At 45.8% G+C, this 19,320-nt stretch overlaps 1 protein-coding gene across 1 annotated transcript in view; it reads right to left on the bottom strand.

Moving 5' to 3' along the window:
- The window catches only part of JAK1 (Janus kinase 1), a 150,533-nt gene that overhangs the window by 61,020 nt on the left and 70,193 nt on the right, over positions 1–19,320 (bottom strand). Inside the window, 5 exon segments of the mRNA XM_082264987.1 lie at positions 442–529; positions 6,227–6,376; positions 9,175–9,281; positions 14,392–14,581; positions 18,080–18,203. Coding sequence (XP_082121113.1) covers positions 442–529; positions 6,227–6,376; positions 9,175–9,281; positions 14,392–14,581; positions 18,080–18,203 — 659 coding nt within the window.

Genomic DNA, 19,320 nt, shown 5'->3' with positions numbered 1-19,320 from the left:
GATGGGGCACCATTCCTTCCACCGGCACCAGAGATTGGGCACTATTCCTCCCATTTACACCTACAATGGGGCAACACTTCCTTCCACTGACACCAACAATGGGGCACTTATTCCTCCCACTGACCCCAATGATGGGGGCACTATTCCTCCTCACCTCAATTTTTTTACTTCCACTGACCACCAAGCCTGGGGTATTTTATACTCCCACTGGCCACAGTCTGGCCCCCCTAAATCCTGAAGGACAGAAAACGGGCCCTTTGTTTAGAGTGTTTGGGGACCCCTGCTCTAGGTGAAGCAGTATAAAATTGCACAGATGTTTTTAGAATCAAATCAAGTACGGTATATATAAAAAAAAAAAAAATTAAAAAAAAAAAAAGGAGAAGGACAGGTTTTCTTTAAGATCACAGCAAGCAACAAATAATTTGCAAAGGTTTTACTTACTTTCTACATCTCGCACACATACGCCATGGAGCAGTACAATATGCTTGTGTGACACTTGCCTCATCATACTGGCCGTCTCAAAAAATGCCTGTCAGAGGAATAAAGAGAAAAATACTGAGATACAGAGCAAAACACCATGTCTTTTGTGCTTGTGTGTTTAATGTAAAGTGCATCTACAGCCAAAACTTTTTTTTCTACCGTTTTGGAGAGAAGAATAGCTAGGACCATTGTCAGATTTCTACTGCTATGTCCCCTCCTTATTTGTTGTCCTGGTAGCTAGAACTGCAAGTGATGGGAAAATCCAAAATTGTGAGTTGTCACGGGTACAGGAAGAGGGGAAACTTTCCAAAAAGGGACACTTGTTCCAGTGACAGCTATACTATAGATTTAAAGAATGAAAACCGATGAATGGAGAAACGCCCTCTTCATTCATCCACCCTGTCTTCCATTCACATAGTGCTATTCATTATTCATTCATGGACGCTTGAAGTGCATTTGTTATTTATTAAACCCTGTGGCACCAAGAAGAATATGGCTGCAGGGATTTGGGGGGGGGGGTCCAAACAGAGGACTTAATTTGAAACCACATCCAGTAGCACAAGGGAGACTTCACACTGATTGTACATACAGTACCTTGTGCTAATTTATTTTTTTTATTTTTTTTAAGATTTATGACTAAACGTAGGCCTTAAATACAAGATGCACCTCTACAGTGATGGCGAACCTTGGCGCCCCAAATGTTTTGAAACTACATTTCCCATGATGCTCATGCACTCTGCGGTGTAGTTGAGCATTTTGGGAAATGTAATTCCAAATCATTGCCAAGGTTCACCGACTGGTGTCACAAAGCACTATGGGTTTTTTAATAAGTGAAAGTACAGTAAGAGCTGTTTGCTTTCAGGCTTGGTCTCTCTGAATGAAACTCCATATGAAGCCACTGGACAGATGGGAGAAAGAAAAAAAAAAAAAAAAAAAAAAAAAGGTACTGCTTTGAGTTTGCTTGAATTGCAGCCACTAAGTTCAACATGAGCTACTGGGTTCTGTAAATAGATTTTTTTTTTTTTTTTTTTTTTTTAAGGAAAGCCTGGGAAAAAAAATGGGAAAAGGGTGCCCAAAACTTGCTCTGCCTGCTGGCTGAAAACAATATTAAATATGCAATGTGCTACCTCAATAAAAATAATAAAGTGACTATTGTGTGTATGTGTGGCAGTGCTCTAAATTTTCTGCTAACACCCACTGTGTTTCACAATAGTAAATAGACTTATAAATATTAGCGATGTTGCGTAAACTCACTTGTGTATAATAAAGATCTCAAATGATACAAATATAAAAAACAGATCATCAACTATAAAGTGCATATATTAGACAATTCATTAACTATAAAGTGCAAAATTATAGTGCAGTCCATAGACAAAGGACATTTTATCAATACGATCACATATTTGTCTATGGACTGCACTATTTATTTGTATCATTTGAAAGTTATGTTGTACATTATACACAAGTGAGTTTGCGCATCACTACTTATATTTATAAGATTAAATATGCAATTTTTCTGATATACAGTACTCTGATATATTTTTAACAGTATTCTTTTACCTAGAGTAAATTGTAAAAGAGCATTTTTTTATAAAAAAAAACCAAACATGTAATACTTACCTGCTCAGTGTAATGGTTTGGCACAGAGCATCCCTGATCCCCTTCTTTTCTGGTCTCTTGCCGTTGATCTTGGCTCCTCCTCTCCGCTGGGTGCCCCCTTAGCAAGCCGCTTGTCATGGGGGCACTCATGCATGCTTGCTCACAAGCCAGCTCTCTGAGTCCATAGACAGAGTGTAGCTTGGCCCCACCCCCTCCTCACTGGCTGTGATTGACAGCAGCTTTACAAGGCACAGCATGTCTTATGGTCACATGATGGGGGGGGGTGTCTCATATAGGACTACAAGGCTCAGCAATCCATATTTCTAGTCACATGGCTAAGGGGGGGGGGGGTGTCTCATATAGGACTACAAGGCACAGCATGTCTTATGGTCACATGATGGGAGGGGGTCTCATATAGGACTACAAGGCACAGCATGTCTTATTTATGGTTACATAATGGGGGGGGGGGGGGTCTCCTATAGCAGTGGTCCTCAACCCTGGCCTACAGGGCCCACTACCAGGCCAGATTTTCAAGATAACTGAAATACATCCCAGGTGATATAATTTGCTGCTCAGTGATTGCAGTACTCTAGTCTGCATTACCCCAAGGTAATACCTACAATCTGGCCTGTTAGTGGGCCCTGTAGGCCAGGGTTGAGGACCACTGTCATATATAGGACTACAAGGCACAGCATGTCTTATTTATGGTCACATGATGGGGGGGGCGTTTCCTATAGGTGGGGCAACTGGTGGCGAGTAACCCTTAAGGCCTGGCTAGTAGCTCAGGACTTGAAATTTTGAGCCCTGTCCTATGTGTTTGTGTTCACCGGATTTTTCGCCTGAAACTACACCTGAACTGTATCCACAAAAACGCACAGGACCCTTTTCAGAATTTGCACTGCAGCTGCCCCGGACATGTGTGAACCAACTCCATTGAAAGCTTGTCACACTCACATGTTATGCGAACTGGATACGCTGTAAAACGCATCGAGTTTGCATATATGTGAACCCAGTCTTAGAGGACAGTTGTGGTAATTGATATTCCAGCTCAGATCATCTGTGTATGTACACGCATGACCTACTGGAGCTACTTGAGGATTTGCGATGAGGGACGCTGACCATTATTACAGGTTAAGCACAGAGCTTTGTATTCAAATTTGTATGCATTAAGAGTTTGCATAGTTCTTTGTATGCAAAGTTGTTTTGCAAGCAGTGGGAGTGTTGCAGAGACAGGAGAGGTTAAGCGCGCCTATTTAACATCCTAGGTGTACATATTTTTACACTTCATTAAACACATTTCATCACAGTTTGCCTAAAAGATAAGTGCACTTTAAAACAAAGGATAAATGCACTTTTTCTCCCCTTTCCCTGACCGGACCTAACCCCTCCCTTCCCCGTTGGATCAGGATGAGTGTGTATCAGCAAAGTAGGGTTAACGTTAGGTCAGAGGAACAGAGCAAAAAAATTAAGTGCACCTTATTTTAAAAGTCCCTTGTCTTTTAAGCCTTATTGCAAAAAAAATGCTCAAAGCAGTTTTCTGCAAAAAGCAGACTTTCCTCTCTGGTAGCCTGGGTCTCTATTCTTCACTCTGTAAAAGCACTGCCCTGTCAAGAATCCTTAGCATTTAGCAATTACTGGAGTGTAAGATGCCAGCGTGCCCACATCATGCTGTGAGTCTGTCCTGCTGTGTCCTGTAGTGACACAGCGGTAGGCGTTGCCAGCTTACACTCTAGGAAAAGTTGGGTTCTGAAAGTCTGCTGAAAGGTAGGGAAGGTTGGAGACATCGGTCTCTAGAGAGAAAAGTGAAATACAACTGCTTTTGGCAATTTTCTTTACATGCACTCCAGTGATGGTTGTATGGCATTGCTTAGTACAGGGTTCCTCATAGCGATAACAGAGGACCATGCCTGGGTAATGCTACTTTGAAAAATGGGATTTTTACTCACAGTAAAATCCATTTCTCGGAGTTCATCTACAGCAGAGGTCTCCAAACTGCAGACCGAGGGCCAGGTGTGGCCCTTTACTTGCTTTTATCTGGCCCTTGCTGCATTATTCCTCCCACTATCAGCAATAGTGGGGCAGAATTCCTCCCGCTGACACTGGGGCACTATTGGGTCACTCTCACTGACGCCAAAGATGGAACACTATTTCTCCCACTGACACCCATGATGGGGAACTATATCAACAATAGGGCACTAGCCCTCTCAATGGCACCAATGATGGGGCACTATCCCTACCCCGTAATACCAATGATGGGGCACTATCCCTACCCCTTAATACCAATGATGGGGCACTATCCCTACCCTGTAATACCAATGATGGGGCACTATCCCTACCCCGTAATACCAATGATGGGGCACTATCCCTACCCTGTAATACCAATGATGGGGCACTATCCCTACCCCGTAATACCAATGATGGGGCACTATCCCTACCCCGTAATACCAATGATGGGGCAATATCCCTACCCTGTAATACCAATGATGGGGCACTATCCCTACCCCGTAATACCAATGATGGGGCACTAGCCCTACCCTGTAATACCAATGATGGGGCACTAGCCCTACCCCGCAATACCAATGATGGGGCACTAGCCCTACCCCGTAATACCAATGATGGGGCACTATCCCTACCCTGTAATACCAATGATGGGGCACTATCCCTACCCCGTAATACCAATGATGGGGCACTATCCCTACCCCTTAATACCAATGATGGGGCACTATCCCTACCCTGTAATACCAATGATGGGGCACTATCCCTACCCCGTAATACCAATGATGGGGCACTATCCCTACCCTGTAATACCAATGATGGGGCACTATCCCTACCCCGTAATACCAATGATGGGGCACTATCCCTACCCCGTAATACCAATGATGGGGCAATATCCCTACCCTGTAATACCAATGATGGGGCACTATCCCTACCCCGTAATACCAATGATGGGGCACTAGCCCTACCCTGTAATACCAATGATGGGGCACTAGCCCTACCCCGCAATACCAATGATGGGGCACTAGCCCTACCCCGTAATACCAATGATGGGGCACTATCCCTACCCTGTAATACCAATGATGGGGCACTATCCCTACCCCGTAATACCAATGATGGGGCACTATCCCTACCCTGTAATACCAATGATGGGGCACTATCCCTACCCTGTAATACCAATGATGGGGCACTATCCCTACCCTGTAATACCAATGATGGGGCACTATCCCTACCCTGTAATACCAATGATGGGGCACTAGCCCTGCCCCGAAATAGCAATGATGGGGAAATGTTTACTGCCACTGACGACAGGACATTTTCTACTCCCACTGGCCACAGTCCGGCCCCTGTAAAGCAGGAAGGACAGTAAACTGGCCCTTCGTTAAGAAATTTTGGAGACCCCTGATCTACAGGCTCCATAAATCATAACTAGTGGGTTATATATATGAAGTTTGGGGCTTCATCAAGTTTGCTTAGACATCATTGGTTATTCATCGGACTTATGCTTGCTTATTATCATTCTGTTAGCACAGCTTTTTATCTTTTTATTTTTTTTTTTTTTTAGTGGGTTATAGCGCCTCCTCCAGGAGTAGGACTAGGCAGAACAAAAAAGACTTGGCTACGCCCATGGGCCATCCTCCGCTGGTATATAACCCCTCTCTGTGCTCTAGGTATTTAGTTTAGTAGCAAGAAGTGTTAGAAGTATCAAAAATGGAATACCTAGAGCAGAGAGGGGGGGTTATATACCAGCTGAGGACGGCCCATGGGTGTAGCCAAGTGTTTTTTGTTCTGGCTAGTCCTACTCCTGGAGGAGGCGATATAACCCAGTAGTTATGATTTATGGAGCGCTGTGTCCGTCGATGAATGAAAGAGAACAGTCACTTGCAGTCTCCATCAGAAGGCTGCGAGAGAGTGACAACACAGGAGCACCATAGGGGGAGAGAGAGAAAGCATTGTCAACCTATAAAATGGCAGGATGACCAGGTATTTTAGTAAAAAAAAAAAAAAAAAAAAATGCAGATTTATAAATATTGGAATTGACTTGCGATTAACATGTTCAATCTTAAAAAATTCTAGCCAATGGGCTAACATCTATGATTTGGAATATTACCAGAGGAGCATGTTCGTAATAGCCTTTTGGGAAAGGACATACCAGTGAAATATCCCTGTGGCTGGGGTCCAACACTTTCAGGATGACTTTAATTTCCTTCTCTGAAGAGCTGATTTCACTCTCATTGTCGTCCTTGTAGACAAGTCTTCCCTCATAGATCTGGGTTCTGGTCCCTCGGCCCATGTGGTCCATCTGAATGTAAACAAACAAGCATTTGATTGCCTGACACACTTTATTTTTATGGTGTACTTGTATATTTAGCACTGAACTAAATACAAAGGACATGTACAGTTACAGTAATGCTCCATTGCAAACCAGGGCACCCAGAATCTACAGACAGCTGGTGCTGAGAGCACATAGGCAATGGATACACAACACCAACCATGATTATTTTTTGGAAAGTGACCACCACTGATACAGTCTTATAATGCATGGACCGGAAAAAATATTAGCAGACCCACTCCATCCCTCACTGCCAGGAAACATTACACGCAGTGACAAAGGGAGGCTGCACAGTCCTTGGCCACTCTTAGGCCATCCGCTGTAACCATCATAGCTGCGGGTGCACAAGCCCCCAAGATCCGTTCCTCCCAAAACAAGTGCAGTGTAATTACAAAGCCGCACACCATTTCTTCCAGGAAGCCCAAAACCAACTTTATTGGTTCAGCACAAATGAGGCGACTTCACAGCACCGATCTCTGAAGAGTTTCACTCTACTTGGGGATTAATCATACAGCTCTACAATTAGGCCTCAGTAGGGGACGAAACACATTTGACGGGTGCTGGGTGGTTTGTCCTCACAATAAGTTGGTTTTGGGCTGCTTTATAGAATACGGCTTTGACAATAGGCTGCTAAAAGGTTTGTTTACCATATTAAATGGGAAATTTTTATATAACACAGAGATCGCTTACAGGTTGAGATTTACCTGAGACTTGGAGCTGTATTGTAAAGCAAATGATTCACATTTATCTAACGCAAACTTTTTTAATTTTAGTTTTAGAGTGATGAGGGGTCAGGAACGCCTGTCAAGTTTTTACAGCTCTCTATATCTGTCTTTGGGAGATATTCCCCCTCTATCTGACCTGGGGATCACTGTCACCGGGAATGAAAGTATTTGAAAATCCAAAAACTTTTGGATTATCAATAGAACAGGAAAGAAGGGAAATCTTCCAATGGGAACATTTGTTCTGGTGACAATGGTATAACAGGTCATTCCCCTGACTTTAGGATTTCCTTACATTTTCTGTTGTGGCTACAGGGCAGGAAATTAAAGGAAATCGCCCTAATCGTATACAAACTGCAAAAAATAAATTGTCGAACAAAAAGGTATTCCCTTTAGCTTGCTAGGGGTAGACTTCTTTCCCCTCGTAATTTATGTGCGTGTATACACTCTGCCTGTAGTGCATACATAGTGCAGCGTCCACACTTAAAGTCCTGTACACATGAGCCGAATGCTGTCCGACATCAGCGGGCTTAATACAAACCGGCCGACATTCAGCCCATGTGTATGCTAGCCAGTCCGACAGACGTTTGCCGTTTGGCCGACTTCTGTTGGATGAGCATGCTTGAAAACCAGCAGCCGACCGGCTCCCGATCAGCGCTGATCGGATTGTTCTGGCGGGGTGGGGGGGGGGCCTGTGTGACTCCGAACTATTGTACTACCTATTTTGTGATGTGATCATGCTTCAATAAAAAATAATAATTTGGACGCTACTTGACGATCTGTGGTGTGCTGGCAAATAGCCTCATTCTGGCAGGGGCGTCCACAACAGCTCAGCGGGGGAGATCGCTGTACTAACATCGGATCGATAGTACAGCGGCTCCGACCGAAGCAGACAGCTTTTTTTTCGTTCAACCTGCTGGGTTTATACGGGGAAAAAAACGAATAGTCGGTACTAGGCTTTAGAGCAGTCATTATTCAATGCAGAGACTGGAGGTGGGAAATTGCAACTCAAACGCGCAAACTCATCTTTACTGGCTGCCCAATGGGAAATTGGAGATAAGACACAAGGTGAGGAAGAAGTGGTGGAGAAAACGGAAGCGTGGGGAGCATCTTGGACCTGAAGTGGGCAGGAAGGCAAACTGAAAGGTTATCCCCCCCCCCCCTTTCAGCTGCTATGAATGAAATGAATGAAGCAGAGAAGTTACAATGAAGCAATATCATTGCTTTATTGCAATTCTTCATGACACTGCAGACACTGTTTACACAGAAGCAGAAGGATATACTCATAATCCTGGGCACACACAGGGTTTTTTTTTTTTTTAACCATATAACCCAGCGGCTGAACAGGGGAAAAAAAAAAAAAAAAACTGCACAGATCACCGTACTAACACATCCGATGTTAGTGCGGCGATCTCGCCTCTGAGCCATTTCGTTCTGATATGGGGACAGCCCCCATGCCAAAACACAGTGATCAGCTGGTTTCTTAGCACGCTCATTTGACATAAGCCATTCAAGAGACTGGCTTCTGTCAGATGAGGAGCTGTACACATGGGCTGGAAGTTGGCCAGTTCCTGCCGAACCGACCGTTTTCAGCCAGTGTGTACACAGCTTAAGTAAATGCATCTGAAGAGCTGTGGGAGAGGAGGAGGAGGAGAGGAGGAGGAGGAAGAGGAAGAGGAGGAGGAAGAGGAAGAGGAAGAGGAGGAGGAAGAGGAAGAGGAAGAGGAAGAGGAAGAGGAAGAGGAAGAGGAGGAGGAAGAGGAGGAAGAGGAGGAGGAGGGACTGGGTGTACCACACACACCAAAAGTGTTCAATGTAGGCTTTTTTTTGGGGACATATGTAGCATGCCCAATGTCCATAACAATTTGAAGTTCATTCAGTAAACTTCATCCGATTATTTTGGGCCACTGCACTCTGCGGCTTCTTATTGGAAAGGTCTAAAAAAAGACGGATCTTTCAAGTCAATAAAAAAAGCTTCACAACTAAATAAAATACAGGAAATTTCCATTGTGCAACTATTTCCAAGTAGCCAAACACCGTACTCACTTGTACAATCTCGTCTTTCAGTATTCTATGGAAACTCAGCTGGCTGATATGGTAGACAGGTTGCCATTCCAAGGCCTTCTTTGTTGCAATTAGAAGATTTGAAATTTCTGCAGAAGGACAAAACCGTTATATGCAATGTTAAATTTTCTTTATTGACCACCTCTACCCCATTTCACAAGTAACCACAAACTGGTAATTAACAGACATGAAAAGGAGCTCCCAAACTGAAGCACCTAAAAAAATAGACACGTGCAAACACTATGTGGCTAAAAGTCTGAAAAATGGACCATAACACCCATTCCAGCTTGATGAAAATCCCATTCCAAAACCACGGTCATTCATATGGAGTCAATCGCTCTTCCCTCCTTTGTGATTATACCAGCCCCACTCTTCGGAGAAGGCTTTACATTACATTTTGCCATATGTCTATTAGCAGGGGTCTTCAAAATTTCTAAACAGAGGGCCAGTTTACTGTGCTTCAGACTTTAAGGGAGCTGGACCATTGTCATTAGGAGTAGAAAACACCCTGGCATCAGTGGGAGTAAACCGTGTCCCATCTTTGGTATTAGGGGAATTATTAGTGCCCCGCCGGTGGTGTCAGTGGGAGCAATAGTGCCCCGCCGGTGGTGTCAGTGGGAGCAATAGTGCCCCGCCGGTGGTGTCAGTGGGAGCAATAGTGCCCCGCCGGTGGTGTCAGTGGGAGCAATAGTGCCCCGCCGCTGGTGTCAGTGGGAGCAATAGTGCCCCGCCGCTGGTGTCAGTGGGAGCAATAGTGCCCCGCCGCTGGTGTCAGTGGGAGCAATAGTGCCCCGCCGCTGGTGTCAGTGGGAGCAATAGTGCCCCGCCGCTGGTGTCAGTGGGAGCAATAGTGCCCCGCCGCTGGTGTCAGTGGGAGCAATAGTGCCCCGCCGCTGGTGTCAGTGGGAGCAATAGTGCCCCGTCGCTGGTGTCAGTGGGAGCAATAGTGCCCCGTCGCTGGTGTCAGTGGGAGCAATAGTGCCCCGTCGCTGGTGTCAGTGGGAGCAATAGTCCCCCGCCGCTGGTGTCAGTGGGAGCAATAGTGCCCCGCCGCTGGTGTCAGTGGGAGCAATAGTGCCCCGCCGCTGGTGTCAGTGGGAGCAATAGTGCCCCGCCGCTGGTGTCAGTGGGAGCAATAGTCCCCCGCCGCTGGTGTCAGTGGGAGCAATAGTGCCCCGCCGCTGGTGTCAGTGGGAGCAATAGTGCCCCGCCGCTGGTGTCAGTGGGAGCAATAGTGCCCCGCCGCTGGTGTCAGTGGGAGCAATAGTGTCCCGCCGCTGGTGTCAGTGGGAGCAATAGTGCCCCGCCGCTGGTGTCAGTGGGAGCAATAGTGCCCCGCCGCTGGTGTCAGTGGGAGCAATAGTGCCCCGCCGCTGGTGTCAGTGGGAGCAATAGTGCCCCGTCGCTGGTGTCAGTGGGAGCAATAGTGCCCCGTCGCTGGTGTCAGTGGGAGCAATAGTGCCCCTCCGCTGGTGTCAGTGGGAGCAATAGTGCCCCATCGCTGGGGTCAGTGGGAGGAATAGCGCCCTATCGAAGTTGGTGAGAGGCTTCGTGCTCCATCATTGGTGTCAGTGGAAGGAATAGTGCTCCATCATTGGGGTCGGTGTCAGCGGGAGGAATAGTGCCCCAAGGGTCGGGCAAAGGTAAGCAAAGGGCCTATCGTCTATAGGAATTTGTTTCCACAAAACCAAAAGAGCATTACCCAAACAGTTGCTACAAATTTGGAAAAGCACAATATTCTAAATTGTGCTTGTATACTGTTGCATTAACAGTCCCTTTCACTGAAAACACCTAGAATCAATCATTTGGAGGAGTATCAACAAGACATAGTATTTATAGTGTTTGGATGAATCTTCTAGAACTCCCAAATTTACATTTCTCCTCTATGGCAATAACCTTGTACATAAATTTCAACCCCTGCTCATATATTTGGCTCACTACCGCTGCCAAATGTTTGCAGAGGGCTAGAGATAAGGCTGCACGCATCTCCAGAAATCATTACAACTTTAGTATATATAATGCATATCTAGAGGGTTGCCAGGATTTTGAAATGCTTCTTAAAGCGGAGCTACAAAATGCTGCACAAAATTAAGACACTCACCTGTCCACGGATCCAGCGATGTCGGCACCCCAGCCGATTTTGCAACTGGTTCTCGGTTGCTGCCGCTGCCATTTCTTGTAGGGGAGACTGGCAAGTGAAGCCTTGCCGCTTTACAGCCAGGTTCCCTACTGAGCATGTGCGAAGTGCTCTGCGCTTTGTGAATAGCTCAGCAACGGGGCAAGATGGCCGCCGAACATCCAGGGGAATTCGTCAAGGCAAGGGTGGGGAGAAGGAAGCAAACAAGCGGAGCTTCCCCATTGAGGGTGGAGCTCCGCTTTAAGTGACACTGGGACTGATCATGTAAATACTGAAGGCAGATTCTCTCACTTTGAGCAAATGCACCAGAATATCCTTCATCATGATCTACAAAAGCAGAAGTAGGAATGAATCCGCCGTAATTTTGCTAAACCTTTGTCATGCATACAACAGAGGAGAAGGAATGTATTCCGGTCTGTACTATCAGATTCTGTTTCATATGTGACCTCTCAGTACACATGTCTAAATTACTGTGCCAGTGCAAATAGGGGCTTTGAGATGAGGGAAGAATAGTTTATTCTCTAGATTGCGGAATTCCTGTGCAAATAAACATGCTTTTCATGCTTTATTATGCATTTCTGATTTACTTATGACAAAAAAACTCTCTATTCTTAAAGTAGCTCTAATTTTTCATTAATATTCCATAGGAAAAAAAAAAAAATCTCAAAATGCACAAAATTACACAAATGCATGTTTTAAACCCATAATAGCACCGCTGTAATGTCTGTCAACACACTTTCCTGAATATGTACACATCTGATAGGGCCCTCAACCCCCTCTGTTCTTTGACAGCTACCAGCCGATACTATGGGGTTGATTTACCTAAACTGAAGACTCTGTACTGTGGGATTAGTGCTAGGGGGCCTGTACTGTGGGATTAGTGCTAGGGGGCCTGTACTGTGGGATTAGTGCTAGGGGGCCTGTACTGTGGGATTAGTGCTAGGGGGCCTGTACTGTGGGATTAGTGCTAGGGGGCCTGTACTGTGAGATTAGTGCTAGGGGGCCTGTACTGTGAGATTAGTGCTAGGGGGCCTGTACTGTGGGATTAGTGCTAGGGGGCCTGTACTGTGAGATTAGTGCTAGGGGGCCTGTACTGTGGGATTAGTGCTAGGGGGCCTGTACTGTGAGATTAGTGCTAGGGGGCCTGTACTGTGAGATTAGTGCTAGGGGGCCTGTACTGTGAGATTAGTGCTAGGGGGCCTGTACTGTGAGATTAGTGCTAGGGGGCCTGTACTGTGAGATTAGTGCTAGGGGGCCTGTACTGTGAGATTAGTGCTAGGGGGCCTGTACTGTGAGATTAGTGCTAGGGGGGTCTGTACTGTGAGATTAGTGCTAGGGGGCCTGTACTGTGGGATTAGTGCTAGGGGGCCTGTACTGTGGGATTAGTGCTAGGGGGCCTGTACTGTGAGATTAGTGCTAGGGGGCCTGTACTGTGAGATTAGTGCTAGGGGGCCTGTACTGTGGGGTTTGTGCTAGGGGGCCTGTACTGTGGGATTAGTGCTAGGGGGCCTGTACTGTGAGATTAGTGCTAGGGGGCCTGTACTGTGAGATTAGTGCTAGGGGGCCTGTACTGTGAGATTAGTGCTAGGGGGCCTGTACTGTGGGGTTTGTGCTAGGGGGCCTGTACTGTGGGGTTTGTGCTAGGGGGCCTGTACTGTGGGGTTTGTGCTTGAGGGGGGTCTGTACTGTGGGGTTTGTGCCACTCTCAGTCAGTGTATCCCATAATAGGGTGTCTCTCACAGTATATCCCATAATAGGGCCCCTGTTCCCTATTATGGGCTATACTAGTACTGATGGACCCCTTAATATGTGATATTGGGAGAATTTGTTCACGCAAGCAAAATACAGGGGACAAAATGGGTGGAGTCTATAAGGGATGGGGCTTCTGAGAAATGGGAGGGGTCAAAATGGAAGGGCGGGGTCTTGCGCCCCACCATCTTAAAACTTCACCAGTCGCCACTGTCGAAGAGTGTAAAATTTGGTGCAGCTGTGCATGGCAGCCAATCAGCTTCTAACTTCAGCTTGTTCAATTAAGCTTTGGCAATAAAACCTGAAAGCGGATTGGTTTCCATGCAGAGCTGCACCACATTTTGCACTCCCCAGTTTTTGTAAATCAATCCGTGTGCGTGGCTGATAGCTGCCAGACCCATCGGTCACGGACAGCTCTGATCCCAGTGGTACTGAAGTCAATTACTTTATTAAATTCAATAATTTATTTTTATAAACAGAAGAGACCCCACTGTCAAATGTGATTGGTAATGTAATCTGAGCCACACATGCGCATCTGACCACACCAATTTACGGCACCTGGGCTGTGCTGAAGTTACTCCCATGTGCATGCATGGGAGTGACGTCATTGTGGCCCTGCCATTCAACTGGACTGCAGGCTGCATTTGCATGGAAGTTTAGCCACACTGCAGCAAGAATGTATGGATTCCTGTGGCTAGGACTGATAGTTGTATGCAGATAGTTGTGGCTGCTGTCCAGTGCAACGACAGGCTGCCATCGCCTGCAGCTATTCGTGACTGTTTACACAGCCAGCAATTACCTTCGGTGATCATGGCGGGACGCACTTTGTTGATTCACACAGAGGCTAATGGGCCATATACACTATAAGATTTTCTGAAGACTTTTTCCTTTAGACTTACCAAAACCATATAATATGAGGTCAAACCTAAACACTTTCAATTTGTATGCAATCTGGCAGGCCCTTATACTACATAGAAAAGGTAAATCTGAAGGAAATCTACCAACAAAAGTTGGATGGTCTGTATCCAGCTTAACTCCCGTGTGAATGCAGCCCAAGGGTGGTTATCGATCATGTGATCACTAGGTCAGCCATAAACATAAATAACATAAAAGGCTTCATTCAGCACAGCCACTGCAGCTTGTAGATGGTATGTCTCTGTTTAATGCTGTAAATGTCTCACACTTCAGTTATAAAAATAAAAAAATGCAGTAGAGGACTTTATAACAACTGTAACAGTGCACTTTTCTGCTACTAAAAATGGAGCAAAAAGGCATGGCATAAAATCCAGTGTGAACACGCCCTTATTGTTTACCTCTGGGCTTGGGAAGACAGCACCTCTTTAGCGTGAAGCTGACATCATCTGTTCTCAGCACCTGCCCCTTTAAGTGCTCCATAAGTTGTTTAAGGGTCTCAAAAGAGCGGTCTGAGCCCAGCAAACAGTAGGACTTTTCCTTCACTTCAATCTGAAAGTTTTTGTACTGCTTCAGTGTCTTGGACTCATACTAGGAAAAATAAAAAAAGAGAAGAGAAGAACATTCAGCACTTGGAGCAAAACAAAGTCTTGCTTTCCTTCATGACCCATGATAAATGCAGCTTTCATTTGATATATGCAGCGATACTTACCTTCAATGGTCCGATATCCCTCACTGGCTTCTTCCAGGTGCTGGGCTGTGGCCGGCTTTCTTGGCCGAAGCGGGATGACGTCACTCTTGCACATGCACAGGAGTGCAGTCATTCCTGCACACAAGCGCTGGGACAGAATGTAAACTCTGTAAACAGTGTTTATTCCAAAGCAGACCCTGAGCAGACAGGTAGGTTTCTTTTATTGCAGAAGAGACGTTGCATGTCTCTTCTGCAAGACCCGGACTGCTCACAGTATTTTAAAGCAGGACTTTGGTTCTGCTTCAAAGCCAAAACTAGGCTGACTAGAAACCCAAAAATCAATTTTCTGTTCCCCATTTTTATCTACCAACCCTTATCTAATGTTTAACAATTTATGGTTTACTTATATAAATAAAATTATAGCTGCGGCTATGCAAGGACTGCTGACCCTCAGTCCTCATCTCCAGGGTGGGTTGCAGCAGTGGTAACACGCCGCAGTCGGACCTTCAGCTATATTTGTCGATGTGCCCGTTTATGTCTAATGTTTTGTAAGTAGCCTTTTAATAAATCTGCTTGAAGTCTTTTACGGAATTACGCTATGGTTTTGTGTCATATTTTTTTATATACATCCGTATCCATCTGGCTTTTTTGGACCTGCTGTGGAGACTGGACCTTCTGAGTGCTGTTTTCTTGGTGATTTTGGAGTCTACCTGGTTTACCCATATGCTTGTGAGGCCATTTCATTAATTTGATTGGCCATACTGTTCTGGTAAGCTGCCTCCTATCATTATTGCAGAGTGGTGTCCCCTGCCTGCACTTCCCGGTGGTTGTCACAAGAAGAATCTTAACAATTCTCCTTGCAAATAAGTTTAATTTTTTGGATTATATCCACATCTTCACTTTTTGGGACTTTGTGTGCACAACCTTTTTTGGACTTTTTCACTAATATAATTTATGCTTATTTAGAAGTCATTATTTATTCACATGTGTTTTATGTATTAGCGCCACACTATTTTTTACTTAAGTGGTAACAGCACACCAGATAGGACAAGAGTGAGGCCTTTTGGCATGAAGATGCTGAAGACCAGGAGGAATGTCCATGGAGTCTTGGGCACACAGGAAGAGGCTGAATGATGCTGGGAGTCATTCAAGCCTGGAAGTGTGCCGACGACCAATGTATAACCAGGATCCTGAAAATACCAGAGTGGCATGGAGATGCTAAGTTGTGCAATAAAAAAAAAATTAAAAAATAAAGCTGACAAAAGGATTGCAAAAAAAAAAAAAAGGCGCGGGGTATAAAGGTTCTCTGGATTAAGTCCAGGCAAAACCTAACTAATGCTAAACCTGCTCTGTGCCAAATTTCTAAACCTAATTTAGCTAACCCTTTAAAGCAAAAATCACTGTACTTACCTTTTCTGCACCCGATCCGGTCCAGTCCCATGCTGAGCTGTCAGCCGCGGTTTCAGCGTGAAGGTGGGTGCAGGAGAGGCACTCGATAACGAAAACCCCAAAGTAAGTCTATGAGTAACGTCACTTCCCATTCATTTCCCAGCCATAGTCGGTCCTCTCCTGCACAGAGCTTCCGCCGCTGGAGACCGGACCGGATCGGCTGCAGAATAGGTAAGTAAAGTGATTTTTGCTTTACTGGGTTAGATAGATTAGGGTTAGAATGTGGCACAGAGCAGGTTTAGCGTTAGTTAGGTTTTGCCTGGACTAATCCTTTAAAGAGGAGCTCCAGGCTCCCCCCAAAAAAATGTAAAAGACAGCAGCTACAAATACTGTAGCTGCTTACTTTTAACGCAAGGACAGCGAAGCCCTCACCAGAACCGATTTTCAATCGGCTTCAAATGCAAGCGCATCTCTACTAAGGGAAACAGGAAGTGAAGCCTTGCGGCTTCGCGGCCGGTTTCCTACTGCGCATGCGGGAGCCGCGCTGCACCTTAAAAAAAGTCTCAGTCTTCTGCGACCTGTGATGTGTCCAAGAAAACTGTGGGGAGGGAAGGAAGGGGGCTTCCGAACTTCTGGCTCAGATCGCTGCAGCATTGTCAGCCAGAAGTGGGAGTGGGTACTTGTCAAAACCAGGCACCCTCTCCTTCCTTCTACCCAAAAAGTGCCAAATGTGGCAGTGGAGGGTGCAAACAAGCGGAGCCTCCCCTTTTTGGGTGGAGCTGTGCTTTAAAAAAAAAAAACTTGTAATAAAATTGATGACCTGTATACATACCATCTGTTTAAAGAAAGCTATGCTAACATCCACACTGGTTTCAATGGGCGTTTTGGTTCTTTTAAGCTCCCTCTCACCAAAACTTTTTTTTTTTTTTTTTTCTAAATAAAGTCGCTCATGATTTAAGCTGGCCATAGACAAGTCATTTTTTTTTAAATTCAGATTCCTCCATCCACAAAAGCTGGAAAGGAGGGAGGGAGGGGATGTGGGAAGGAAGGAAAAGGGAGGGAGGGAGGGGATGTGGGAAGGAAGGAAAAGGGAGGGAGGGGATGTGGGAAGGAAGGAAAAAGGAAAAGAGGGAGGGAGGAAAGTGAGGGAGGGAGGGAGGAAAGGAAGGGAAGGGGAGGGAGGAAAGGGAGGGAGAAAGGGAGGAAAGGGAGGGAGAAAGGGAGGGAGAAAGGGAGGGAGAAAGGGAGGGAGAAAGGGAGGAAAGGGAGGGAGGGAGGGAGGGAGGAAAGGGAGGGAGGGAGGGAGGAAAGGGAGGGAGGGAGGGAGGAAAGGGAGGGAGGGAGGGAGGAAAGGGAGGGAGGGAGGGAGGGAGGGAGGGAGGGAGGGAGGGCGGGAGGAAGGGAGGAAAGGGAGGAAAGGAAGGGAAGGGAAGGGGAGGGAGAAAGGGAGGAAAGGGAGGGAGAAAGGGAGGGAGAAAGGGAGGAAAGGGAGGGAGGAAAGGGAGGAAAGGGAGGGAGGAAAGGGAGGGAGGGAGGAAAGGGAGGGAGGAGAGGAAAGGGAGGGAGGAGAGGAAAGGGAGGGAGGAGAGGAAAGGGAGGGAGGAGAGGAAAGGGAGGGAGGAGAGGAAAGGGAGGGGGGGAAGGGAAGGGGAGGGAAGGGGGGGAAGGGGAGGGAAGGGGAGGGGAGGGGAAGGGGAGGGGAGGGGAGGGGAAGGGAAGGGGAGGGGAGGGGAAGGGGAGGGGAGGGGAAGGGGAGGGAAGGGGAGGGGAAGGGGAGGGGACCGATAGTGGGTCCTGCCCCTTTTAAAAATACACTGAGCAGCAACTACAGCCGCTGACCAACAAAGCTTTTCCAATTGGTTAGACTTGTTAGAACAGACATGCCCTCCTACTGATTAAAATTCTTCCAGTCCCTGCTGAACCTGCAGAATTTCCATCCATCTATGGCCAGCTTTAAAGCTTTCATCCTGCAAAGGAAATACTGCCTACCTTACATAGTCACTTATTACCTTAGACATTTTGGAACAGGCCACAGTCATAAGGATGTGATTGAAGTCAGTGCAGCTCCACCTGAGGACATACATCCCTTCCTCGTTGCCTTCTTGCCGCAGCTTGTTCACCGCGTACTCCGTGCTGTAAGATACAAAATGAGAGCATCCAAAAATGTGAACAAATCCAGACGAGAGCACAAGCAGTGCCCGCTTTTCCCATTCTTTCAACAGAAAAAAAAGGCAAATTGAAGACCTAAAAGAACCAGTTTGCTCGAAATATTAAAGCTAGAAATTTTAAAATGATAAACAAATAGCCATTGGATTGAACGCTCAAACACTAAACAGGTCTTATGTTTGGGCACATTTAGCATTTTTTCCTGCCCAATCGCTCTTCTCCTGAACACACTGGTGGTGCGTTTTTTCTCAGCCTCTAAATGCTCCTCTTCTAATACACCTGTAAACGCCTATATTAAAAACACAAAATCAAACGCCTGTAAAAGCAGCTTTTTTTTTATGTTCTGTGTGCCTGGGGCCTAAATATGCTACAAAAAAAAAAAAAATTTCCATAACAAAAACTAATTGTCAAAAAAACAATATGGTGTCTGTATGAAAACAGAAGCTACTATGGCATAAGTCCAATAAAAAAAAAAAAAAAAAAAAATCAACTGTCTCAGTAACAGCACTAGAAGAACAAATGATCCCAGGCGACATTGTTTATGTATCTATTGTAGCTAGGTAATAGAACATGTATGTGCCAACAAATTAGAGTAATCATTGTAGCAACGTAGCTGTACAAGTCAATAAATAAATACATTTGTATCAGTTTCATATACAGTCTGAATGGTAATCTAAGTCTCGGTTCACACTAGTGCAGCTTCAAAGTTGCCCGACTTTGAAGCCACGCCGCACAGCGGGTCTTCATCGCAGCTTGCAAATGACTTCTTTTACAGAAGTCAATGCAAATCGCTCTGAAGTCGCCCCCAAGAATTGCAGGAACGTTTTTCTAAAACGGAGCAACTTGAGTTGCTCTTATTTGATTGCTTTTATTTGATTTGACTCAGTTGCACTAAATAGAGCGAGATTTGTCAGGGGACCAAGTCGCCTGACAGGTCACCCCAGTGTGAACCGAGCCTAAATAGGGATTCTAGCATAGGAAGGAAACTATTCAGCCTCAATTCGCTGAAGATGACACCGGGCCAGCCAGCAAGCAAAGTTGTACAAGAAGCGTTTATAACTTTAAACGACTTTACTGTACGAGT

Source organism: Pelophylax lessonae (assembly GCF_965119305.1).
Source record: "Pelophylax lessonae genome assembly, chromosome: 8".
Lineage (NCBI taxonomy): Eukaryota > Metazoa > Chordata > Amphibia > Anura > Ranidae > Pelophylax > Pelophylax lessonae.
The sequence above is the reverse complement of the archived record's forward strand: the minus strand, read 5'-3'. Positions and strand labels throughout refer to the sequence as shown.